Source organism: Hirundo rustica, chromosome 3 (assembly GCF_015227805.2).
Source record: "Hirundo rustica isolate bHirRus1 chromosome 3, bHirRus1.pri.v3, whole genome shotgun sequence".
Lineage (NCBI taxonomy): Eukaryota > Metazoa > Chordata > Aves > Passeriformes > Hirundinidae > Hirundo > Hirundo rustica.
In genome coordinates, this window is record NC_053452.1 from 19,056,240 (window position 1) to 19,083,589 (window position 27,350).

General features: G+C 38.1%; 1 protein-coding gene across 6 annotated transcripts in view; it reads right to left on the bottom strand.

Moving 5' to 3' along the window:
- Positions 1–570: 570 nt before the first annotated feature.
- Positions 571–27,350, bottom strand: part of DISP1 (dispatched RND transporter family member 1) — an 85,775-nt gene continuing 58,995 nt past the window's right edge. For all 6 annotated transcript variants that reach the window (XM_040059428.2, XM_040059431.2, XM_040059429.2 and 3 more), the window contains 6 exons: positions 16,495–16,524; positions 12,846–12,969; positions 11,690–11,817; positions 11,158–11,255; positions 8,870–8,967; positions 571–4,285 (listed from right to left, as the gene is read on the bottom strand). In XM_040059428.2, coding sequence (XP_039915362.1) covers positions 641–4,285; positions 8,870–8,967; positions 11,158–11,255; positions 11,690–11,817; positions 12,846–12,969; positions 16,495–16,524 — 4,123 coding nt within the window. In that variant the 3' untranslated portion in view covers positions 571–640. The remainder of the gene's footprint in view (positions 4,286–8,869; positions 8,968–11,157; positions 11,256–11,689; positions 11,818–12,845; positions 12,970–16,494; positions 16,525–27,350) is intronic.

Sequence of the window (27,350 nt, forward strand, 5' to 3'; positions counted from 1 at the left end):
GTACCTGCCAGAAAGGCAGTTTAAAAAGTTTTACTGCACTATATACACAGAAACGCAACACAGGCAGTGCAAATGTTGTGGACCTCCAGGAGCTTTTCTTAAGATTTTGTTAGGATGAATAGCTAAAAATATTCCCCAAACAGGCTACCCTGCAGAGCTGGTCTGTCAAACAATCCTGAAAGAACACAGTTACAGTCCTGCTGCTGTTTCAAGGTGTGCAGAAGCCTGCCAAGGCAGCAGTAGAATAAAGGCAAATTATGTACTCAGGAAATGTGGCAATCTCAGTCTGCCCCAAATGTTATCGATCTCACAAGCCCTGGCTTCAGAACAGGGAGAGTTTCTTTGTAATGCTTTATTTCTTGAGATGGTTTATATGGAGAAATCAAACACTAATGCCCTGGAACAAAACCTAAATGAAGCATAATCCACCTTACGAGTTATAGCAAAAAAAACATTCTGGACAACATCAGGTTTTACTACATGTAATGGCTTTATGAAATGTATAAATGTTATTGTTCTATAAAATACATTTTTCATTCCAAAAGGCAAATTAAAATTCATATTTATGCAGGACTTTCCTTTCTAGTGTTTTAAACTTAGTTTTAAAAGAAAGACACTGGATTGCCAAATTAAAGGTTTATTATAGTGTTTTTATTAACAAACTTTCATTGGAAAGTTCTGGGCGCATTAACATAGGAGGCACATTGGCTTCAATGTTTGGCATTTGACAGTCAACAGAATTGCACTTCACTGCGATTGCCTTGCCACAACAGTGTGAACTTTCATGGCAACCCTCAGAGCGAGCCTCTCTCCCTGACCTGGTCAGCAGGTGTTTTTTATCATTTTGGTCAGCCTTCAAAACTCGGTCATTCTGCAAAGAACGCTGATCTATCTTGCTCTCAGCTTTCTTTTTCTGCTTTGACAGAGAGGCTTTCTTGCTTTCCACCCCGTTTGCTTCTGTACCACCCTTTTCGTCACACTTGTCTGTCTGCTGACAGAATTCCTTTTGGTTATTTGAGATGCTCTTCTCACATTCAGAGCAACGCACTATTAGAGGTGCTGCATTTCGGCAGAGGAACTGTGAGGAGCTCATCACCTTTGGAACAGTTCTTACATTTTCCTCTGGGTTTTGATGAGCATGTGTCTCTGTCCTGTTTATTCTTTGATGTGCCTGGAACTGTTGCATGGACTGGAGGAAAAAATTTTTAGGCAGAGAGTTTTGTGTCATCGTTCTTTTGAACCTTCCCTGAAGGCAGCTGCAATGAAGGACGTGCTGGACTGGATGCACGTAACCCTCGGCAGCTTGCTGTAAAGCATTTATGGGAGCTACAGAGCTTTGGATCTGCACGGTCCCTGGGGAAGGAGAACACTGGTAACAGAAGGTGTCACTTAACTGCTGACAGGAGTGTGGACTCCACTTCACTGCCACCTGCTTATATGCATCAGGACAGCTACACTGCCTGTTTTGAGGGAAAATCGGGCATAGGGTGTGTTGGTCAATAGACGTCTGCAGCACACCTGAATTAGCAACATTTTTGATGCCTTTACTCACTTCACTATTGTAGGCTGGATGCATAGGCACACACGAGTTTTGGGGCCTGCTGTTGAAGAGCTCTGAGCAGATATGAGTTTCTTCATATGTCACTTTCTCCGCAGGGTTACAGAGTCCAGTTTGTGATGCGAGAGGTTCAAGCTCGTAGTGCTCATGCTCCATTTCTGGTTTTTGACTTCTGGAGTCCAGCTGATACTTGCTAACAGGATGTGATTTGTTTTGACTTCTGCCCCCTTGGGCTCCTGAAAAGGCCTGAGAGAAGGCATGACACCGCAGTTTTTTTGGTAGTGGGATCTGGCCACAAGTGCCCTGGGGCCCAAGGCATCGGCACATGCACTGGAAGAAGAACGTTGCGAAAGCCCAACTAATGCACATTATAAGCATCATGAAAGTGCCAAGCTGAGTGTATGCCAACACTGTCGAGGGCATCATCATTGCCCCAGCTACAAATGTAGTCAAGGCAGCCATTGCAATAGCAGAACCCATACGGCTTAAAGAAAAAATGACCTTGCCCTCCCGGTCAGGGTCAGGGGCTAAGCGGTAGGCCACTCCGTAATGAACAGCGAAGTCCACTGACAAGCCAACAGCCACCGAGATTGTGACAGATTCCAACACGTTCAGCTCCCACCCAAGAAGAACCAGAGAACCTACAGTGACAAAAATAGTTCCAGCTATTGAAACTATTGCATAAAGGCTTATGATTATGTTCCACGTTGTAAGAAGCATTACGCTAAATGCAACGGCAACTGAAAGGCCCATGGCAATCAGAGTACCATCAGAAAGACTGTCCTGAAGATCGTAAAATTCAAGGTTACTCACAAACCAACCATTGCTAAGACCTTCAGGAGCAGAACTAAGCTCACTTGAAATCCACGAGTCCACCTCTTTGTAGAACTGATGCATTTTCTCATAAGCCAGTGTGAAGAGGTAGGTGCTTTGGAACTCCAACACCACTGCCCTGATGGTGTCATTAAGGTCAAAGCGAGGCCCTGGGGTTTTGCTATCTAAATGGTACCCCGTGCTTCTTTCTAGCTCCATTATAGCTCTCTTGATACATAATTCAAAAACTTCTTGTTTGTACGGAAAGCTCCAATGGCTGCAGCAGGGGTAAAGAGATGGCTCATCACAGTCTTGATTTTCCATCCACTGCTTAAATGTTTCAATGAAGCAGCTTGTGAAGTCTTGTTCTTCTGTCTGATAAAAAAAGGTTTGATTTCTTAACTTCTGACAGAAACGTAAAATCCAAACCTGTGAAGCTGGGCTAGCGATATTAAAACTGGTATCTAGCTGCAGCTCTCCTTTGCTTTTAGGGTTTAAAGGGTCACCATTATCCTCAGGTGTGACACCCCAGATTACTGTAATCGGCATGTGGAGCTCCTCTCCGTGGTGGACACGTTCAAACATAAAAAGTTTTTTGTATTCTGCATCGTATCGTTCAAATGGGTGAGAAGACCTAAATACCTGAAACTCAGAGAGCTCCAGTGATGGCAGTTTCATCTTTGGATTTACACACACGATATATGCTCCACCAATTGTTAAGGCAAGGAACCAGAAAAGCCAAATATACCGAAATTTGATAACAATGCATGGCAAAACTTTCTCAAAAAATATCCTGGATGCTTCTGAGACTGCAAAAATAATCTTGTGGAACATTTGGCACAACACTGTCCAGCAGTTTTTGTTGTTGTATACCCTCTGCTGAGGCTTCTTAAAGCAACTGAAAATATTGAGAAGATATCGTTCATGTAATACAACTACAGCAGGCAGCCATGTAACCATCAAAACATAATTCACCAGAATGGCAGTGCCAGCATAAACACCAAAACACCTGATTGCTGTGATATTGCTGACATAATTAGCATAGAAGGCAGCAGCGGTTGTAAAACTCGTGACAAACATGGAAAGAGCAGCGTGTTGCAATGTGATGCTCACTGTCTCAGAGGTTCCAGCATGAGGTTTATCAAACTTTGTGTAGTTCCAAACATCACATAAAACAAAAGCATCATCTGCTCCAATCCCAACAAGGATAATCAATGCCGTGAGATTCATGAACGGAAAGAACTCAAAATTAAATACTACCCGATAGAGAAAATAAGAAATAATCAAGGAACTAATTATTGCAAACATAGTCATCAGCGTGATAAACATGGACTTGGTGTACACACACATAACTAACAGAACAATTACAATGGCTATGGCAGGATACACAGTATCCATCAACAGGTAATCTTGAAACAACCTATGTTTTATTCCAAACTCAATCCCTGTGACAGTTGTTACACCGTCAGAAGCGTTCCAGTTCTCAAAGTTATCTAGGTAAATACTCATCATGCTTTCCCCTTTCTCGGTCGGAGAGAAGAGCATGCTGTATTTTAAAGCTGGTAAGACATAGTCAGCTGTCTTTGGGCTTAGGAAATCCTTGTCCACTAGGTAGTGAAGGATCTGGTAAACAGCATTGTACTTGGTACATTTGCGAGGCACGTTTGTACACTTGAGTTGGTCCTTCCTTTTGGCATTCATATCCCAGCAGTCCGGCCCCAGGGTCCCGTTGTAGTAGTATTTGGCACAAGTGCGAAGCAGCTTTAGGGTGTGAGAGACGTCCCGTTCGACAATTTTCTGACACGATGACCTGTTGTTCAGAATAGCAATATAGTTGCCCAGGGTCCAGCTGGGACAGCACGAAGCAGCGGTGGCTCGCTGGCAGAGATCACCAAACTGGGAATGGGATCTGATCTGTATGAAGACAGACAGGGAGAAAAATCCAATCTAAAGTAACAGTCTGAAACATTCAGTAACAAAACAAAACAAAACAAAATAACCCAACCCAACCCAACCCAACCCAAGAAATTACTTTCAATTATGAAAATTCAGTTTACGGTCCTTTGGCATTAACATTTTAAATTCTTATTTCCACATGCACTGCTTTTGATCAGTATACTCTTACATACAGCAGACTAAACCAGCCAGTATACAGGCTTGTCACAGTGGCACAGAAGTGGCGGAAGTGTTAAGAGTATTATTTGAAGACCCACTGAGGTGTTTTGTTTCTTTCCAGACTGAAAACTGTTAACTCTCTTCTATTATCTCATGCTATACTCCTGAGAATAAACAATCAGCCATACATCAGTGAAGTTTCATTCTGCTTGGAATCATAACCTGAAGTTCCTAGGAGAGGCAAGGACTTACCAACCTGAAAGGAAGGATGTGACAGGTTACCATAACTTCCATCACCTGATGTCTCTCCTACAACCCTGATTTTACGAGTCTCTTTTAGCTCTTGTAGAGCTGGCAGGCACTGTCCCCAAAGAGCTCTGCCAGCCACGCAGGCACTGCATGTCCCTATGTCATGAAGGATTTCCAAAGCACAAGATAATTCCACTGTCAAGAAGCACCCCAAAATAACAGGTCATGCCTCTGAACACTGCACCCACGGTGTACGGCACATTCTGGTTAAAGATTCTCCTGAACTAAATGAGAATGAATCCCTTACGGGGATATTTTTCTTTTGCTTCTAGAATACTCCAGATTTAGTTGAAGATAGTAAAAGCACGACTTAGCAAAATAACCACAAGACACTTCTACGCAAACTGAAAGTAACTATAAACCAGAAGTAAAACTCTAAAGTAACAAGGTTAGATCTGGGAAATTTTCTCAAGTTGAGAAAACTCAAACTTTGGAGAGCACAAGGAATAAAAGTCTCAAAAAACCAGAGAGATATATGTATGTTATATATGTCACATATGTTCTATGTGACAAAGTAGAATTAGTCCTTCAAATAGTTAAGATATATGTTTTTCTTTTGGTCAAGTTACACAGAATGAACATATATTAATACAGTCACATAAATAAAGCCATGTGCTTCAGATTTTAGTGGAGTGCACCCTGGAACAGTTGTCCATGTATGCTTTAAATTTAGGTGATCTGAAAGAAACAATTTTTTCTCTTTTTTCTTCAGCAGAATTGCACAGGCTTATTATTAGCAATCCTTCATAATGCAGACCAAAGAATACACTCGGGGATTCTCTCAGCAGTTATAAGAGCTTTAATATGGACCAAATTTTGTCAACCAGTTTCTGAACAATAACAAACTGGCACTCCAAAAAAACAGGATAATTCACATTTGATTGTTTCCAGATAAAAACACTCACACATGCAGACTCAGGAAAAACTGAACAACCTCCTAAATAAAAGGAAGCACTGGAATAGCATATCTGTGTTTTTCATGGCACATCTCCAGGTTAGTCCTATGAGGATATAATAGGCAAACTGGGAGGAAAGGATTGTATTGTCTTCTCTAAGTGTTCAGGTTCAAGATGGGACAATGAGATTTATATACTGTTCTTCTACACTTGCTGCAGGCCATAAACATTCACGGGCAAAGTAACTGCTGCCGAAGATAAAGTAACATGAGCTGGCAGCTGGAAATCAGAAAGTAAAATACAAAACCTAGCTCCTGATAGCTCATTAAAATACTATGTAAAATGTTAATAGATTGTAGCATTGGGCTTTGTTGGTGATCCAAAGGAACCGGAAAGATCATTCTAGGGTTTGCAGACCTGGTCTGCCACTGGCACCACTTTAATTTATTTTGGAACAAGTAAGGAAATGAAACTGTGCAACCTGCATGCATCTGTGGGCAGATCTGCCTGAGTGACTCTCTGCAGTGACAGAGAATCACACATCCACTGCTTTGGGGAAGCAGCCTGAAGACATAATATACAGTCATTAAAGTTTATAAAATAACTGTTTACAGTTTATAGGGAAAACATTCTGCAATTAACAGATGGGAAAAAAAAAAAAAAAGCTCTTCTTATCCAAGTAGTAAAAAAATTAGAACACCTTCTATAACTATTTTGTATGTAAAGTTTCCATGAGGATTATAGGGTGAGCATCTGCTGAACAGCTGCAGGGTAGAGCCCCCAAGTGTCAGTAAAACCCATAGTTAAAGTAGTTACAAGCAGATTGGAATACAATTAATACATAGAGGATATGCTGTTAGTTCCATGCTAAAGCCAGTACTAGTTGGTGCTGATATCCTGCTTATCATCAGAAAAATATATAAATTTGAAGGCTTGCATTTCCAGCAAGCAGTGCCTGATTTTCCCAACTTTGAAAACAGAAAGCTTTACCATTTAATTCAACAGAATTGTGGCCCTAAACAAGCGTGAACTCAAACCCAAAAACAACTACAGGCAGGAAAGAGTCTGTAAGACCAGAAGGTCACCAAAGCCATGAGGTTTCTGTTATGGCTGCAGTGTAAGTCAGCATCCTCTCCCTCCCTAGGGACTGGCTGCTAGCAGAACTTAGCACTCAGAAGTGGGACATAGCACAGCACTTCGTGAGTTCTAAGAAGTGTTAGAAGTACTTAAAAACTGCTAGAAAATGTTAAAATAATTAAAAATTTTATTTGTAAGTAACAAGCATTTAAAAAATGAACTATATAAAAACTTCATCCCTTTCTGAGCCCTGAGTATCTAATTTTTATAATAAATTTACATGCACAGTCCATCAATATTAGCAAAACCTAACCACATTCGTTTTCTATACTAATTAGCTAAAAATCAATGCTGCTACCATGATGTACTGTTGTTCTGCTCAGATGAGGTGTCCAATTACTTTTTTCCTGAGTAATTTACAAATAAAGATCTACAAAAACATTATTTACAACAATATTCTTTATAAATTCCTACCCAACTGTGGGTGTAGATGATGCAGCAAACGTTTTATTTTCTCTAGTGTTCTTATTTCAAAGGAAGAGCTGGTTTTATGGGGCTCGTTTGTTGTAGTAGTTTCATCCTTTCTTCAGAAAGTATAGCGGGATTTGATATAATAATATAATTTGATAATTATGATTTTATATATTAGTTTAATATTATATAATTTAGATAACAATCAAATATTTTAATATAATTTAATATACTTTTTTATGAAGGTGAGCAGATGGGGAGGAACAGAAGGAAAAGTTCTCAGTAATGCAATCATTACAGAGATATTCTACAGAGGTAATTAACTATCTTCTGTTAAACAGAATGATGCTTTTTAATTCAGATTGCATTGCTTTGCAATGATCTACACGACCTGCATCAGCTGCCTGTGTGACTAAACTTCTACAGTTAAATGCACAGATTAGCATCTCCTCCCTCAGGCTCAGTTTTTACCCTCGTTAAAAGTTATCCTCCCCTGGATCTTCTGATTGAACTGGTGATATGATCACTCCCTAGCTCAGCTCATTCAAAACTGATTGGGCTGCTTGAGATCCTGTACTCTGCTCACCTGGCTCATTCCGATTGCAAGAGATAAGGGACAAAAGCAAATGAACCATCCTGTCAGTGCAATCATCTCTGATGGGGAAATAAGGAACATTTCAGCAGCCTGTGAGGATAAAACCCCACTTCCACCAAGGGAGGCCAACCAGGACAAAATGCCTGTCAGCAGACTGCCAAGGGAGAATCATTATACAGTGTTCCACTACAGCTCAACATTTTAATCCAGCAAATGATGGCTGTTGTAGAGAAAACAGAATTATTACAGTTGTCTAACAGCCAATGATCAATCTAATAATCAAAATATTTCTCATTAAATAGATGAGAAATATGAGTGAAGTTGTCTATTTTTGTTTTGGAGAAGAGCAAAATAGAAATAATTCGTTCAGTATTAACAGATGAAAAACATATTGCTTCATTTCCATGAAAAGTCATCACTGTGTGAACTAAAAGTTCATGGTTACTCAGAAGTTCAAAGGAGTTCACTGAAGCAAGTGACAAGCTTATATTTTACAGATAAAGTTTAAAGAAAAAATTAGTACTACTCTTCAAGTGTCATTATCCACATCTAATTAACTGGGCTGTGTTTCTAGCTATTTTACCTAAGCTCTTTTGCTGTCCATTTGTCAACCTATTCTAAACTAACAAAAGAAAAAAAAAAATTAGAGTGATCCACTGGGTGTCTGAGAAAACTGCATATACTATGAGATTATAGCTAGTTCACCTGGAGATGAAAACACAAGAAAAAGCAATTATTTGCTGGGATCCAAGAACAAAACTCTGTGGAATAATACTGTATGAGGAAACACACAGTAAAAGTTAAGATAGTCCTTTCCTGAAGCAACCCTCTTCTACCCCATTCTGGATGCTATTTGTAGAAAACTCAAAGAAATTCCCCAATATATAACCTGATCTACAAACTGAAAGTTGTTTTTTAACTGCATGTATGTGCCGACTGACCATGTGACAGGAGCTGAACCACATAAAGTCCTCTCATATGCTACTGGAAGGCAGTGGGCAGCAAAACAAAGTTTCAAATGCCATTCTGACTTACCCTCAAGTTGTCTACATTGCACATTGACTTAATTGCATTCAAATTCCATAAATTCTCTCCTTCTGTTGATGTAAACACCACTCGTGAATAGCGATCACCTGAAATTACAGAAGGGGGTTTTCACTGTTTGGGTGGGCCTGGTATCAAAGGCTGAGGCAAAATCCCACCACTCAAATGACACACATGAAATCTTTGTCGAGTCATGGGAATTCACCTCCTTTTCAAGATGAGCTGTTTATCTGTAACACACGCTCCACATGAAAGTTTCCATTTCCTTAAAGTGCTTATAGTAAATATGGCATCTTCAATACCACGTACCACTCAGAAGCTCTACAGACTTCTATTCAACCAAACTATCTTCTGAAATATGACAAACAAATAAAAATCAAAAGATCTAATCAGCAAACTATGAAATTCTTGGCACAGCATAATGGCAGTACACTGATAATAGTAATCAAAGGCTGATTTAGTAAGTCATTTGGGAATATAAATAATAATTATAAAGCTGTTTCTACAAAAATGTTTTTGCTTTAGAAGCAAATGACTGCAGTGCATATCCTTGAGGCCATTTTCAAGAATTCCACAGTTCAGACACATGGAGCTTAAATTACAAATTAAATCACATTTATCAGAAGACAGATTTAGGAAAGGAAATAATTACTAAGTGGCAGTGAGATCTGTCTGCAGAGCTCAGAAGGGAAACAAATATACAAACACAAACATATAGTACTGCCTAACACAGTATGGTACTTTGGGTTAAGAAACATTATCACGTTAATTAAAATAATCCAAAAACCCAAAAGGCTGAATTTTTCCCACTGCTGTGAAGCTGCAGAATTATTGCCTTCCACAAGGCTGCAATGAAAAGACTCAGAGGCAGCGCTTCATGATCTCCAACCATGTTTTAGGATCAAGGGAACTAGAGGTCCTGGAGCAGATAAAGAAAGATACCAGGAATGACAGAAGTGGGTCAAGAGGAAACCACCTGTTTTCTTTACATAATGGACTGCCAAATTTTCCCAGAGAAATGCAATTCCTTCATGACTGTCACAACTGAGACTACGCAGAAGCAGCAGAGGAAAGAAGGAGTGAGACTGTGCAGAACAGTGGCCTGGATAAGAGGAGTTAATTCTGCTTCGAGTTAATGCTCAGCAGAGTTCCGAGTTCATTTCCTCTCCCTTACTCATGACATGCTCAATTTGGTCCTGTTCACAGGAGCAGAAATGATGACCTTGCTCCCATCCTCTCACTTAGATGTAAGATCATACTGTAATTGAAAAAAAATAATAAAAATCTGTTCTTCACCCCAGTTTTCCCTGGTCATTGCTCTTTTAGACCAAGTAACCTAAACAAATAATTTCACTATTGTGTTTTTGTGCTCTGTTATCAGTCCTCACATGTGGAAGCAGCCACAAAAGAGCTCAGGTCCTTCTATGAATAGAGGCAAGATCTACATCTCTCTGCCAGAACAGGACTTATCAAAGTTCTGCAGTGTGCTTTGTAAAAAGTCAAAAGACTTTGTCTTTTTTATCCTCTAGTTTAACTCAGTCAGCTTCATAAGGCTACAGTGCTTTAAGGTGGGGCGATTTTATTTTTATTTCTTTCTCTGAAGGGGATGTTTTCTTTGGTTTTTTGTTTAGGGTTTTTTTTGTTTGTTTGTTGGGGTTTTTTTTTTTTTTTTTTTTTTTTTTTGTTTGTTTGTTTTGTTTTGTTTTTTGTTTTGTTGGGGTTTTTTTTGGTGTATCTTTTATTTCTCGTAAACAAACTCCTACATTCTGTACAAAATATAACTGGTGGATGTCTTTAGGACATATACAGGAAAAGTATTTTGACTTAATTCTAAAAGATTTAGACTTAACTTAATTATAAAAAGTTAAGTTAATGGCACAGACAAAACACGACTTCTTCCCAAGTGTGAATTAAGGACTACATCTCTAGCCACACACAAAATACTGATTTTACAATGTTCAGTACTACCAAGAACAAATAAAATTCCTTACAGGAAATGGAAACAGTTAAAGGAAGCACTTCAAGTAAATACAGTTTACTCTGAGGAAGAGCCAATAGAACAGAACCAAGAAGACAAATTTTTAAATAATTTTGAAAGTGACTTTGAAACATTTCAGTCCAATTTTAGCAAGATTTCTGCATGAAGAAAGATGGTGTTTATTGTGTGTATATATTAAATAAAAAATATCTTCCTAATATGGCATACAATATACAGAAGAGTTCAAAAACTCTGAACAGTCAGAAGCTTTTAGCTTTCCTTGCATCATTTCTCCACTTACTTGGAATATCACAGAAAAAGGTATCCTTGTGGAAGTTCCAGTCTGCTTGCCTCTTCTCTCTTTCATAGTGATCGTCTGACCATCTGTCATCCTGATGACTAAACCAGAATAAAGAGTTTCACTTTACCTTAGCAAAGGAAGTATTAAAAGAAGCACCATCCAAACAAGTCACAAAGCTTGACAGCTCTTACACATGAGAAAACATATTTTTACCCATGTGATTTTGGTATACAAAAACCAAAACAGTAGTTTAATTTTTTCTTTAAATTAAGAGACTTCAAATGAAAGGATATTGAGTCCAGTACCAAAAATATCCATAGAGAAAAGTAAAATCATACATTTTTTCAAGAAAGCTTGCAATGGGAAATATCTAGCCTGATATGAAAGGCCTTAAGAACTGTAGAATATTAGATTCTGTATTTATTGAAATCAGTGGCAGTAAATGTATTAACTTCAGAGGGTACTGGTGAAAGCACGACGTAGGTACAAAACCACCAATAAAACAAAATGCCTTTTTACTATAAAGCCTTACCTTTTAGCTTGCTCATCTGCGTATTTGAAAGGATAGTTTGCAAGTGTTGCTTTGTACCCTGTGTTTTTCACCATGTTGTTCCATGTGACCAATCTCTGTCCTATGGCCGTCCCTCTGGGTTCAAAACCCTAAGGGGAGAGAAGCACAAAATTCCATTAATGCTTCTCATTCTTCAGCTCAAATGGGAGAGCAGAAACACGATGAAAGTGATGGATAGTTTTCATTATGAAGCATAATTACTCCAGGCATCTACTTTTAGAGGTAAAATGCTTTATGACAAGTCAGACAAAATAATGACCCAATGTAGAGAGTGACGAGGGATTAAGAATTCTTGCACGTCCTGCTGCTCTCCCTGAGAAGAGATGATGATTTAGTCCACCAAATGTTCACCACTTGGTTTACAGAGGAAGAACATTCTACAAAGTCCTCTTCTGTATCTCAATTATCACTTTTTATTCATTAAATATGATTAAAAACTGTCAAGTATTTCTTCTCTGTCTCTCCAAGAATAAAGCAAATATTTAAATAATTTTCAAAGTGACTTTGAAACAATTTTAACAACCTGGCTATTTTCAAGAAATATCCATTAAATATGGATATGTACAGATACACATACTATACAAATAACAATAACTTACAGGAAGAGTTTATTTTCATTTGAGGGTAATAATTTAATACTATATTTTCAATAAAAAATCCTGAAAGCTACTCATGCTTAAGACAATTCATGAAAAGTAAAAAATGAGTGCAATGTTTCACAGAATCTGATAAAAATTACTTTTAGCCTTTCAATATGGCCATCACTATCCCCAGAAGGCCCTCAGAATTCCTTCTCCTTTAACAGATCCTGGCCTTCCTTCTTTGAAACCTGATTTAGAACATGTGGTCTGTGCTGTACATTAAAACTGGGATGAATTTTCATTATTCAATCTGAAGCAGCTCTGTTAAAGGACACATGACCTTAGCAAAATGCAGGGGGAATAGAAACTAGTGGGTAACATTCTCTGATGGCAGCTGCAGCTTTGTATTATCATTTGTTGCTCCAGTGTCAAGATTCAATTGCTGTACATGCATTTGCTGTTTACTGGTTCTGCTGGAGAAAACAGCAAACAAACAAATGCTTGTTTGACAGTACAACTGATTAATATTGACTTACCAGCAGTGGATCAGAGAAATCTGGAAGATCTGGAACTAATATTCCCACGAGTGCACACACCACTATGAGCACAGTGCACATGCCCAGGACCACCACGGGCCAGTCGGCGATGAGCGCGGCGTAGCTACGGGAGAGGAGCAGGGAGAGGTGCTACAGCGAGGAAAGCTGCACGCAGAACTAATCCATACCTCTCTACAGAGCTTTTCAGGTCAGCCTATTCTTTCTTCCCAGGATTCTGACAAAAATGCAAGCTTATCCATGATTGGGAACCACTAGGAAAAGATGCTTTGTCGAAAATTTAATGAGAGAAAAAACATCACTACTTGGGCTTTTTTAAGATGAAGCATTTTAAAGGAAAAAAATCCAAGAAAGAAACAGATCTGTTTTAAAGTAGAACCCAAAGAAAACATTTCCTCCATTTTTAAAATAGTCATTAAAAAATATTTAAACCCGACAAGCTCACGATCCATGAAATTTGTTGTAGCTCAAAGATGCAAGGGGTTGGCAGCATGATACATAAACTGACCAACATTAAACATCTAGTCTCACAGCGTAACATTCATCCTTTGATTTTAACACCTAGTTTATTCTAAATTTTATAAGTGGAAGAATTGTTATATGCAAACCTAATTTTCTTTTTTTTTTTGTGAAATATTTTTATTTTTGTTCATTCAAGAGAAATGTTCAGAAAATTAAGTGAAATCAAGAAATCTTAATTTCTAAATGATCTGTCTTACAATAAAGACTTGAATTCATAGAGTTTACGTTTCAAAAGCAACACTGTCTAATATTGGGAGTAAAGAGAGTATAGGAAGTCCCATAAAAGCATTAGAAAAGTAATTACAGGCTATGAATCCCTCTATACGAATGGCCTCTGTACACATTAAATATTGATCACGAAGATCTCCACTCTTATTTCCTCCTCAATTTGCAAGCAGCACAACGTGAAAATTTATAGCAGAGAGCTCCTTTACTTATTTCAACTGTCTTAAAAGATTATGGCCCTTCTTCAGTTTTAAGAGCAACCTGCTAATTCATCAGAATACAATTATCAGCTTGACTGAAATTTTCTGTCCTGCTGCCAAGAAGGGAGGGATTGTCCATCTCCCCACTCCAGCAGCGGGTTCCCAGTGTTCTGACTGCAAAATCAATGGCATAAGCAAGCTTATTCCTGTTTTTCCATAGCATGTGGAAAGAGGCATCTCTAGGGGTCTAAGCAGAGCTTTGAGGAGCAAGGAAATCCAAAGCACTGGGTGTTTCTCCATTTCCCATTAAGCAAACATGGAATAATTCTGACATGCTCATATAAGAGGTTAATTAGCAAAAGCTTGAAAAGCAATCTGAAGTCAAAGTTTTCATTAAAGTCAATCACAAAGAGGCAGCTTGCCAAATGAGCAATTGTACAAAGTAGAAGTGAAGGGAAGTAAATGACCTAATAGAATTTTCCTATTTATAAGACTAAATGTTTTTCTAAACACCAAGCTAGACTGACTGGCCATTACAGACATTTGCTCTGAAGTCATAAAAGTTATACCCAAAAGATTTATTTTCCTATTCATCACTAGTGCCAGATTTACCACTTTGACATGTTGTCTCTACAGTTCCATTCTCAGCTGAGCACTCTTAAATTGGGTAAATTCTTTCAGCTGTAAAAGAAACTCTGCCCTAAGTGTTTAATGTGATAATAAGCCACATACACGAAACAGTGAAGTGCTTGTTTACACCTGCAAATTTGTGTTCTTTCTTTACCACATACTGAAATTCAGATAAGTACACCTGGCCTGGGCTGACAAAAGGACAGACCACTCTGTTTTTAATTTTACCTGTCTGAGCATTATTTAGTGCTGCTGAGGGCTCTAGCTCCAACCAAGTTGCCTAAAACCAGCCTCAACCCCAACCGAAAGTACATGGCTACAGAGATGGCAGGTTTTTTAATTTTTACCCATTAAAAAGCTATAACATGAGTTTAGTTACATTTTTTTCCTCCGTGAGGAGGAAGCCACCACCCTGACAGATTGGGCATAAACAACCACTTGCCTGAAAATGCCGGAGTCCAAGGGGAAAATGCTTAAATCAAATCCTCAGTGGAGGAATCACATTCAGAAAGGATATCCTTAGTGCTAAGCACATCCTTTAGTACTTTTCTAAATCAGGGTAAAACCTCCCACTTCTGGATGCCTAGTTAAAACTATTTTTTGATTATGCAATGATCTAGACATATAGCCACACTTATACCTTCTTGTATTTGTTTCAGCCAAACTATTCCAGCACTGAATGATGAACTCACGTAAGTCTGAGACACTGAGTGAAATACCACATTTTATGCCACTTTACCATTTTCAGTCTGTTAGAATGGTACTAATTTTAGCTAGCTATGTACCATTAAAAAGCATATAGCTTTCAATAATTTATGTTCTCCTGATGTTTTTCACACACCTAAAAAAGGTTTGGTTTTAGTTGTTTTCTTAAACCCATGTTTTAAGTAATTCAAAATGCTTAGGAGATACAGTAATTCAATCTATATTTAGCACCACTAAAAGCACCACTGTTATCAAGCAATTTGTCCAAAGGTGATCCCAGACTTCCAATGTTTTCTTCAAAAGGAGAAGGTAAAAAAGAGAATGTTTAGGTTAGTTTCCTATTTTAAGCATAATATGTGGTTTAGTAACAAACTTTTCAGTTCAGCTCCTACATACAGATGTCCTCAGGCTCAACCACTCCTCAGGCTCATACAGACACAGAAATGTACCATATATAGTTTCTGTGTTGTAAAAAGGTCACTATGAACAACAGACACTTGTGTGACCCAAATCATATCAACACACAGAGTTCTGTAACTCAAAACAGACACTTAAAAAAGAGGCCTGCTCTTTACTGAAAGCAAATCCTAAAGATGTATTGTGTTTTTAATGCATTTTCACTTGAGATGGTCTCTTGCTGCCATTCTGATGCACTGACAGTTTTAGATGGAATGCTCTGCCTATACAATCCAAACCGTGTTCTAGATTGCATGGGGAGGAAGTAAAAACTACTATGATGAAATTTTCTGAACTTGACTGTAAAGGTTGTTTATCACTACTGATGATACAACCAAGCTACTTCTCAGAGCAATCCTTAATCAAAAAAGTACTGAGGCATGGAGTACCCAGGCAGAGATTGTAATAAAATGCCCTAAAATAGCTGGAAAACAAGAAGCATTGGAATCTGCATAGATTTTTAAATTCTGGCCTCGTACTAATGAGGAGACTGCTTTTCTGTCTGTAAATAGAGCCTGAGTTTGGATATCCTGCATGTTCTCTCCCCTTCCTGCCCCCCCAGGATTCACAGATGTGTTATTAGGGATGTTAAAGAACTTGGCCCTGGCTCCTTGTTTCAGTGTTTATTGACCCACTGCAGATCAATTCTTCTAAATGTTGTTTGACCTTGCTGATACTATCTGCCTCCCTGGTTTCCCATGGCAGCTGCAGAAGTTTACTTACTACCCACTGCCCAAAGAAATACTTTTAAAATCTGATTTTATTTGAATGTTTATTATTTTCTTTGAATATTCCTTATTCTTGCTTTGTATGGGGAATAAAAGCTTTGCCATCACCTCATCTACCACCTTTATAATTCCTCAAACCTCAGCGATGACAGCACTGCTCCTTACCTTTTTGGTAACTTGAATGGTCTGGCTGGCCTGAAAGAAGAGAAAAAAAGAGAGTAGTTGAGAATGCATGAAATATGCAGGCACACACCAATTTGTTTAATTATTCTCATATATGGGTAAGCAAATAAATTATAAAAATCAGATATTTTAGGATATGAATTCTTTTGAAAGGCCCACAATCATACTCAATTGAGTCTTTGCAAACAAGTAGTTCAGAGAATAATTACAGCTACAGACAGCTGGGTTTTCAAAAGTGGAATTTTATGCAGCTGATTTTTGGGATTACTATTCGAGAGGCTTTTCCAGTTTTCAACAAGAGACAAAATAAACTAATATGCTAAAAATTAAATACTATTAAAAATCACGACAAAGTTTGCATATGACAGAAACAGACAACCACAACACCGTGTTCTGACAGCAATTCCGAAAACTTCATACTTGTCCTTTGTAATTTCCATTAAAAAACATTATTTTGGCCATAAATTCTGTCTTGCCATAATACATGAAGTAGAATGACATAGGATACCTCTATAAAATATTTTTATGCACGTTTTTATTACTTTTTAAAAAACTAATATAAAGTATATTATTTTGAAGAGGCGACAGCAAACCCAAGTGAAAATTATTCTTATCTAACACTGTTCAGTGGGCACATCAATTTCTTAGCTACTGGACCAGCAAGATTCACATAAATTTCACTTAAAAAAAAAACCTCATGAAGAATCTGCAGGTCATTTCAAGAATGTGACATAAAATCAGTCTGAAGTTGTAACCGTACCACAGCTTCAGTTAAGTTATGGATTTGTTTTACCACCAAGGACACACTTGATATTACTTCTTTAAAAAAGTATGCAAAGCACTGAGTTAAGAAGCAGGTACGGCTTAGTAACATCACACTGAGGTTGCCAGAAGCATAGCTTTGTGTGCTTTCACATAAACAGTACAAACTTCAGACTCCTCAGAGATTTTCAGAAAAACTTAATCCACTACATAGAAATAATCCACTAAACAGAAATGAAATGTGCTGTTCTTCAAAGTACTAAGAGTTGTTTACTGCTACACAGGAGTAATATTTGCTCCTTTCAGCCACAAGGAATTTGGAGAAAAGCAGAATAACCAATCTGCAGCTGTAGAGTAACTCAAGGAATAAGGAAAGGTACAGACAAAGATTCTCTGCTGAATGTAGCCACAAAAGATTACATTTATGAAATGTCACCAACCTTCAGACTAGGTGCCCAAATCTGACTTCCAGAGGTATTGAACATACCCAGTTTTCCAACTGGTGCTAAAAACTTCTGGTAGCACTACAACAGACTCACCAGCAGCCAGAATGTAGAGAAACCCAACTGAAGTGAGTTCTGAAACGACTTTAAACAGTAAATTCCCCGAGACTGAAAAGAAGTCACAGCAGGCTTGGGGGACTGCTCGTTGTCTGATCTACAGCCTCAACCACAAAACCAACTTTTCCCAACTCAGGCTAGAATGGAGGATCAGAAACCAGGTACTGAAGTCAAAACTCACTCAGCTTGAATCTGAAATGAGCAGTAACAGGACTCTGGATGAGGAGAAATGCTTAAACAGACAGTCCCTTTGATGAGCCAAGGCAGAGCACATGCTGAATGTGCCTTCACAACTGCATGGAAAAGAGGGCAAAGCCACAGTGTGGGGAATAACAATTTTTTTAACTGCAGCACAGACTCCTGGGTTTACTGATGGGAGAGAAATATAAACAGATGTATTTACTGTTAGTAAGGTGATTCAAATATGAATTTTTAGCTTTCGTTTGTAAAGATCTGAATTTCCACATATATTCAGTCACTTGTTTTTGTCTGCGTCACAATGGGCTCTGCTGTGAATAACAATACCAGACAATGCTTTGGCACAAGTAGAGCCACCCAACAATGATTAGTACAGGCTTTGTATTTATGCTGACTTGTATAAAGGTTTCTATGACAATTCCAGTTTATATTAGCAGGTAAAATTGTTTTCTTCTGCACGGGGGCTACTTTAAAATTAAATTTGCCTAATTTGTTTTACACAAAGTGGGTAAAAATACCAACACACAATCGTTCCTCATCCACCTCCTGTCCCATCAAAACCAAACTACATTTCCCTCTGTTTCCTCCACCTGCAAAATATATTCAGTGCTGAACAAATGATGATGATTAAGTTCTTCAAAGTTAGGGAGGGTTAAAGGTCACACCTGCTATCAAACTGTTTTGTTTTGAAAAGCAGGCAGTCAAAAAACCTGGGTACACCCGGGTGAATTCCAGCAGTGTAACCAATCCCTTGCAGCTGTTGTGATGACTCTATTATATTGGTCAATAGGAAAAGCTATCCCTGAAAACTATGCCCCAAAATTCTTTAGTTATGCTCCAAAATACAGAAATGCATGGCAAAACCAGAGCTTTCCCACTTATTTAATGTTGCTGTATCTAATTTTTGAAGTATTATACTTTCATTGAGCCAGTTTAAGTAACACCATCAGCCTCCAACAAAAAAAAAGTGGACAAAAGAGTCCTCATCAGTTTTCATGAGAAAGAAATGGTGAATTCCACTCTTTTGCTGGGACAAAAGCCAAGTTGATCTGTGTATTAAATTACCTTTGTACTTGGTTCTCACAAGTCTGATAGCAAAAAGTGCCAATCACAGTTGTTTGTGACAAGACCAGCACAACCAAGTTACTGCACAAACTACAGTCACTGATTAAAATCTAACAAACACTTTGCATCAAGAGGGGAAGAAGGAGAGAGGAAGAAAAGGACAGGATCTGTTCTAGCACAATTTACTGTGTGTGTCAGACCCTGCTCAACACATGCTTTGCTTCATCCTGTCCTTTCCTAGTGGCAAGTTTTGTCTGAACATCACACAATTAAGAAATACATAAAGAAAAGATAAATAGATTGGTTAAAACCCCCAGATGTTTCTCAGTATGAAATGCATTTTGAATGCCCAGCATGCTTCTGTGTAACATGCTGAAAAGGAGGAATGGTGTCTTTGAAAAAGGCTGCTGTAATACCAGCAAGTTTACTCTAGGAAATACCTGAGTATCAGGAGGATCGATCAGCTTTGGACTGGACTACTACAGCTCTAATTATTCACCTACCCAGCCTAAAAAAGCACTTCACCTGAGTGTTTCTACCAGTATTTTGAACAGTGAGGTAGTAGAAAACCTTTGCTCCTTTGTGTACAAACCTACTTGAATAGGAGCAGTTCACAGGTATAAAAAATGATTGCTTTACGTATTTTTCAATCTGACAATCCATGGAAGCCAAAGTCTCCTTTTGATTACGGCACTGAACGAGTTTTCTCGTGGAAGTTAATAGGGTATATCAGAGAGGGGAGTTTGGTCCTAATTTCAAGCATCACACTGGAAAACGAGCTTTTGGAAATCCTATGTATTATTAGATCTAGTTCATAACCTTCAAGTCACCTGGACATCACGTGGCACAAAGCAGTATTTCCAAACATGCTCCTCAGCATGGGACTTCATAGTAACACTGTGGCTGATTTACTTCATATGCAGCGTGTTTCATTAATCTAAAGCATTTCAGGGAAATACGAACCTGAATGTGTCAGAGAACAATAAAAGCATCTCAATACTCCAAGACATTCTTTTTCAGGCTTTCTTCACAAACCTCAGTTGTGAGAAAGGTATCAATGTAAGCTACCCCTTGGCCTCACACCCCAAGGAATCAGTGCTTGCTGCTTCCTTAGTGGGTGCAAGAAACCCTGCAAAACACAGCCATGAAATAGAAAATTAGGAAAACAGGCTGTGCTTTGAAGGATACTTTGAAGAGTTTTCTAGCTGTTGCGAAGCACCCACCATTTCAAAAAAAGTGTTAAAAAGGCAGCTGTCAATAACCTAAGAGGTTGAAAGAGACATTAATATGATTTTACATAGGAACATCCCTGCTTACACTGACAGTAATGTGGGTTGGGGTTTTTTTTGAGTCAGTTAAAAAGCATCAACACATTCCAAATCATATCTTTGTACTAACTTATCCAAACATTATCTTCCTAAGATTCCTACTACAGTTCTGGATATTTCCCTGACTAAACATTTGATTACTGACTTACGGAATTTCACTTAGCTGCAATTAATTTCTATTTCACCATGTGCAGACGTGGAGACTGGAACTTGCATATAGAAGGGCTTTTCCTCTTTTTTCCCTTGGAGGAACAATAAGCCAGTCAGACTTTTAGCTGAAATTAATGCCTACCAGCCTGACATGGGGCAGCACAAAGGCACTGCCCGGGTTTGCTGTGCCCTGTTTTCAGGTGTAAGGAAACAACAAACAGCACTGGCTAACTGTGAAACTTCTCCTCTGCTTCATTCCTGGGAGACAGGGCTAAGGGAAGCAGAAGCTGCTCTCCCAGCAATGAAATCCAGCACTGTCATTTTGGTGCTGAGCTGCACAAAAATTTGAAATTAAATGTACAGCTTACTGATATTTATCATAAAGGATTTACACAATATAGAGTCATGGAATATCCGGAGATGGAAGGAACCCATCAGGATCACTGAAGTCCAGCTCCTGGCCCTGCACAGGACACCACATCCATTTTGCACTCTTGCTTTTCACTTAAAGATTCACTGGAGTAAAAAATGGTAGGTTACAATAAATAGCTGTATTTACTGAAAAAAAAAAAAAAGACTCTCCTGTCCAAGGATTATGAGGTGTTAAACTTCAATGCTTTACTTTGCCAGAGGGAAACTATTCCCTTTGTTGGTAGATCTCGTTACCAGAAGTGATAAAACATAGCTTTTTGTCATTATTATACTCCTGGATAAGCTAAATCCCTGCAGGATAGAATGAGATATGCATCATATTGTACATTCTCCATCAGAACACACAATACAAACTAAATCCCTGCACAGGAAGAAAATCCTCATGTTTTCAGAATGTCATTGACCCAAGAGAACAATTTGAATTGCTCCTAAATATCAAGCTGGCTTTTGCTGTTATATCAGATACAACACCTATGTACTCTATCATTTTAACAATCACTCAATGAATCCAACAGATTAAGTTGCCAAACAAGTTTTTATAAGCCTCCCAATTTAATTTGTTTGCTGTGATGAGCAGTTTTCCATTATTTTAATAATGATATATCAATATCTAGATATTTTTTAAACATGCAGTGTTCACTGTATTCGTCTGAGCTTAGCTTTGCTTGTTTACATCTCTAAGGAGCAGGGCAACAGCAAAATGAAGTAAAGGAGAAAAAGAATTCAGTTTTCTAGTAAGATGCTTTTTAAGGCTTTATTAAAACCAAGAAGAATGAATCTAGTTTTCATGGGGTTTTTCCCCCCACATAAAATATCAATGAATAATACCAAAAGACTTTATATCTTTTAATGTCTACATTAGCAGGGTGAAATGATCTGAAACTAACTGCTATTTCATCCCATTAAAATGCGTGAAATGTCAATGTTGCAGCTTTTCTTAATGTTGTACATATTCTTTTGCTTAAAATTAAGCAAAATGCAACTTAGCAGACACTATTTGGCAACTGTATTACAGATGTCAATTCACAGTTGGCAATTTTACAGTTGAGACACCAAGCTTTATAAAAGAGCTTATCTGCTTTTCCTGTGTTCTTACATACCTCTTCAATTCCAACTGAGCATCTGCTCTATTTTCACAGATAGGAGCAAATAAGATTGACTTTCTGTGAGGAAAGCAATTGTAAGGAAGGTGTTAACAATAAAATCATTTTCTGAGTGATTCTTGCTCTGCCTGATTTAAATTTAGCATAAAACTGTAAGCATGCCCACTGGATAAAACCCCACAGAGCGGGGCAAACCCTATATACTTACCTAAGCCAGCATTTCACCCACTTCTTTTCTGCTATTAAATCAATATTAAACTTTATTAACCTACTCCACAAAAGTAACAGGGAGTTTTGATATCTCCCATGGACAAACTTTTGGCAACAGAAAACTAGGCACCAGGGATGGGAAAAAGTCAATGGAATCCTGTTAGCATCCTAAATGTGTGTATTTTCATTTGGAAGTTTAGTAACAGTACTGGGAGGAATGTGCTAGGAAGATGGGTTGAGGACTTTGGACTTGTCTAATTTGGAGAAAAGGAAGCTGAGCAGTGACCTCATTGCGCTCTACAGCTTCTTGAGGCAGGGAACTGGAGAGGTAATCTCCTCTCCCTGGGATCCCGTGCTGGAACATGCAGGAATGGTTCAAAGCTGAGCCAGGGGATGTTTAAACTGGACATTTCTTTATCTACAAGGCGGTCAAACACCTGACCAGACCTGCTCAGGAAGGGCTGATGTCCCAGTCCTGTCAGTGTTCAAGAGGCATTTGGACAATGCCCTTAACAAGATGCTTTAACTGGGTCAGCGCTGAACGGGTCAGGTGATCCTTGCAGGTCCCTTCCAACTGAAGTGATCTCTTTTATTCTAACCCTGTGTAACTCATTACATGTTAAAATTAAAACTCCTATAAATTTATAATAAACAGGTGATTTGAAACTGAAATGATCCTATTATAATCATCTCCAAGGCTGGGGGGATTGTTGGGTTTTTCCCCTCCTTTTCCTCACTGCTCCATAGGGATGGTATCCACATAAGAGCCCAGGATTTACTGACCAAGTCTTCAGTTTAAGGATCCTTAGAAACCCATTTTTGCAATACTGACTTCTAATGTCTTTCCTCTTTCACCTTCAACAACTGACTAAATATTATCAACCACTAGGAAAGTTACCTTTTTTCTTTACAGCACCTACTTGGTTCACTTGTCTTGAAAAGGAATTAAATCATCATTTCTGTAGGAAAAGCTGAGAAGATATGAAGGAGCCAAGTTATACAGACCCTCCAAACACTTCTCCTGTATTCTCTCCCTAAACTTTTCTCTGAGTGTAGCCACTTTTAAACACTGCTCCAAAACTGTCAATAAGAAGATTGCCATCGATACTTCAACTGGATTCTCCCTCCTTTAAATGGCAAAGTTTATACACAATTTAAAGTATACATGTCTTCAAAAGGTTTAAGTGAAGCTATATATATATTCCTTAAATATATATATTTACCACTGAAGGTAGGACCACATAGAGCACTGCCTGGCAAATTAAACAAAAGTTCTGAACTATTAAAGAGAAAAGAAAAAGCTTAGTAAAATACCACCATGAATCATTACTTGAAAACAAGCCAACAGCTAATTTGGAACAGACTAATATTATTTCAAGATCCTTCACAAGTCTAAAACCATTAGTCTTTTCTCTTTTCTTGGTAATTACAGTGAAATTAATAGATATGTTCTGGGATTTAAATGATGACTAGAGTAGTTTTCAACATTTTTACTGGCAAAAAGTCCCTTCCTTAGAAATATTTTATTTCAAAACTGTTTTTATTACACTTCCCAGTTGAATGGAGCAATGCAAGGTCACAGCCACATCTTGTATTTCTCTGACAGACAGGAAATTAACATGACCCAAGGAAACACAGCATACACAGACGAAAAACCCCTTCTCCTGGTACCAAGGAGAATGGAAATGTCCAAGAGTGGCTATTTTTATGATGGCATCTCTCCACGCAGGCTTAAGTGCATGTTCTTATAGGCATTAATGACTGATACTAAGCACGTGGAAGTTTGGCTCTGGAGTAGGAGATTTGCAGTGTCATAAATCACACCTCAACTGGTACATGCTTCTGTCTTCCCCCTTGTGCAGATATAAACCCCTGTGATTCTAAGTCGCCAGGGAGCTCAGTTTCACTCTCAGAAAACCTCCTTTGACCAGAGAGCTCTTCTAAAGATAGACTAAAAGCACTTCCATTTTCTCCAAATTATTCATCTAACTATGGGGACAAACAATGGGTTTTATCTTTCTGCATATTTAATCCGTTGCAGCAAATGAAAATGCTGTTACTTAAGATCTTTGTTCTAAATTCAGTCAAGTATTTCTCTTCAGTGTTGAACTCCTGTTCCAATATCTGTGAATTTAGTCATTCAGAATGCTGCAACTTTTAAGTGATATAAAACAAGTGTGTATTCAACACAATATATTTTAAAGGATTGAATATGAAATTCCACAAAGAAAGCTCTTTTGCTTTTGCTAGTGCTAATGAAAACTTGTACTTATGTAATGCAACGTTATCTTCTGGATTTTCTGACATGAAATTTTGTATGCTCGGTAACAAGCAAGCGAAAAAAAGGAAATATTTACTGAACATTTAAGGTTTCCAGCATTGTATCTAAGATCCCAAAAAAGCACTCTAGGATTGAACAGAATATAAACCAGATTTAATATAATCAAAGCTGTTCAGCAAAATGTTTGTAAAAGTTCATCCATTTGACAACAAACTAAACATCCCACGAGCTGGAAATATAAGAATTTTGAGGCAAGGTATCCCATTAATATACTAGAAAACGTGGGAGAAGTGGCAGAAATGATGCAAATAAGCTTTTCCAGTCCAGTACATAAATCTATTTATGATTTTACTAGAAAATAACTAAAACACACCCTCACTTGCAAATAGTGAGGCTTAGCTGCCTGAAGTATCATCAGGATTTCTACCTGTAACTTCCCTTACCTCCACTGATCTGGTAGTGGTATCATCTCCTTTCTATTTTGCATTGATAGTCCGGGCTTTAAGAGACTTCTTTTTTCAGTAGAATCTCACTGCAATTTTTGTACAGCAAAATCAATTCCGAATTGCTCAGGTACCCTCTGTATTTCCATCTTGCACTGTGACTGGGGTTTTGCTTTGTTTTGCTGTTCAAGCACCCCTGACCAATTAAAAGCATGCACTTCAATTATTATTATAGGAGATGAAGACAACACTGAAATATCAGAGAAGGAGAACAAGTGATTTTGGAAGGAGTTAGAGACAGACAATGATGGTAACTCATAAAGACCTTTCTAAAGGTGATGTTGATCATTCTGCACTTTCCCCTCAGAAGGAAGACTAAGAACTTTTGAGTAGGAATATGCAAATATTTCGAAATTCATCCCTTAAAGAGTGATGAAAATCAGGTCTTGCATAGTTTGGACTGTTGTTTGTTGTCTGGTGTGTCTTATTCCCATTTCAAGTTTACTACAACTACTAAATTAAAAGTACACGAAAACAACTGTACATCATCAAAACATTCCAGCAAACTGACATCATTTTGCATGTTGTGGGTTTTTCCTAAGTGTACATAAATGCTTAGTTTTAAAAGTAATCTCAAACCCCACAGCAATTAGTCCTTTTCCAGAACGAGCACAGCTGATGCTGGTTTTCCAGTCAATTTAGTACAAAAGAAAGGAACCATGTTTTTTACGGTTTCCCTCCCATTATCAGCTTTACATCTTCTAAAGACAGCAGTTCAAAGGCCCAGCAGATTGCTAGTTATGAGTGAGCTCTTCTCCTGTTCAGGGAAAGGTGAGGGATACAGGGCACGGGAAATTCACCTTCAAGCACACACAGGACCTGAATTCCCTAAGGAGCAGAACCTGCAGGGCAAATTACAGCCAGGCTGGTACTCAGCTGCACTCAGACCAAAGCACCAACCTTCCAAGCACCACCTTCCTATGGCAAAAATGCTTGATTCCAAACAACCTGAGGTCTAGACAAACACTAATGTTTAATTAGTACAATTAAGAAGCCTGCAAAAATCCCTCCGACAGCCCAGAATGACAGGGGTCTTTGAAGTGTACTTAATGCTTTCTTAGTCATGCTATTCTTAATTTGGTAAGCCACCAAATTGTAAATGGCATTTTTATTTGTGTTCTGTGTGTTAGCCTTTTGCTTTCAGCTCCAGAAAGTGCAGCAAGCTGTTTGCACAGCCAACAATGCCCAATGTTTGTAATGAGAAGAATACATGAATTAATAAGACCAGAATAAAGCTCTTAAGGTACCACACCTGGAGATCATGCAAGCCTAAAATAAAAATGTGTGAAAAAGAAGAAGCACAGTTCAGATTAAACTGACATGAAAAATTATATCAAAGAAAGAAAAAGGACCAGATAATTTGGTCACAGGGGAAGACCTACTTCTCCACATGTGCACAACAGAGAACCCCACATTTGGATTCAGATGGCTGCATGGGACGGCTTTGCATTCCTTTTCTTTTTTCTCAGCTACATCAAAATCCCAAGTATGCCATTGGGTTGCTAATCCTTCATAGTAAGAAGAAGAGAACTCCTATTTTGGCATAGAATAAATGGCTCGAATGAGAATACAGCCAGAATTTGTATTGTTTCAGGAACTCCTGATCTATAGCATGAACCAAAAGATTGCAACACCCTGAACACTGAATGAAATGATGGTAACAGCTTTTGCCTTTTAGTTGCTAAAGGTTGATAAAACATTTCAGAAATCCCACTTGCAGAAACCTGACCTAAAGATTTCTTCTTAAGGATTCCTATTTTTAATCTTCCTAGGGGAAGGCAGAAAAGCTCTTTTATTCATTTTTAAATTGTTATATGCATATGTATTTAGTACAAAAGACATTAGTATACAATTCATATAAAAGGTGAAAAGAAAAATATCTTTTAATGCATCAAATAAAACAGAAGCTAACAACTTTCAAAATAGGATAGGTTGTTAAAAAAGCTGCATGGAAAAATTTTTGTGAATAGTTCATGTTGCTGAAATGAGGGTATTTGAAAATATTTTATACGCATGTATACGCAAAATCAGCTCTGCAAGCTATGCAGAATGTACCAGATAACAATTATCCTTTTCCTGGAATCAAGCAGGGAACTGTTTCATAACAAAGTCTTGTTATTAAGATTGGTATTTGGCAAATATTCCCTTGCTTTTTGAAAAAACAGGAGATGATTTTTGTTTTTTTCTGGTCCTAATCTTAATGCCAAATAACTACAGGGAAAAATCTAAAATGGGTAAGAGACAGC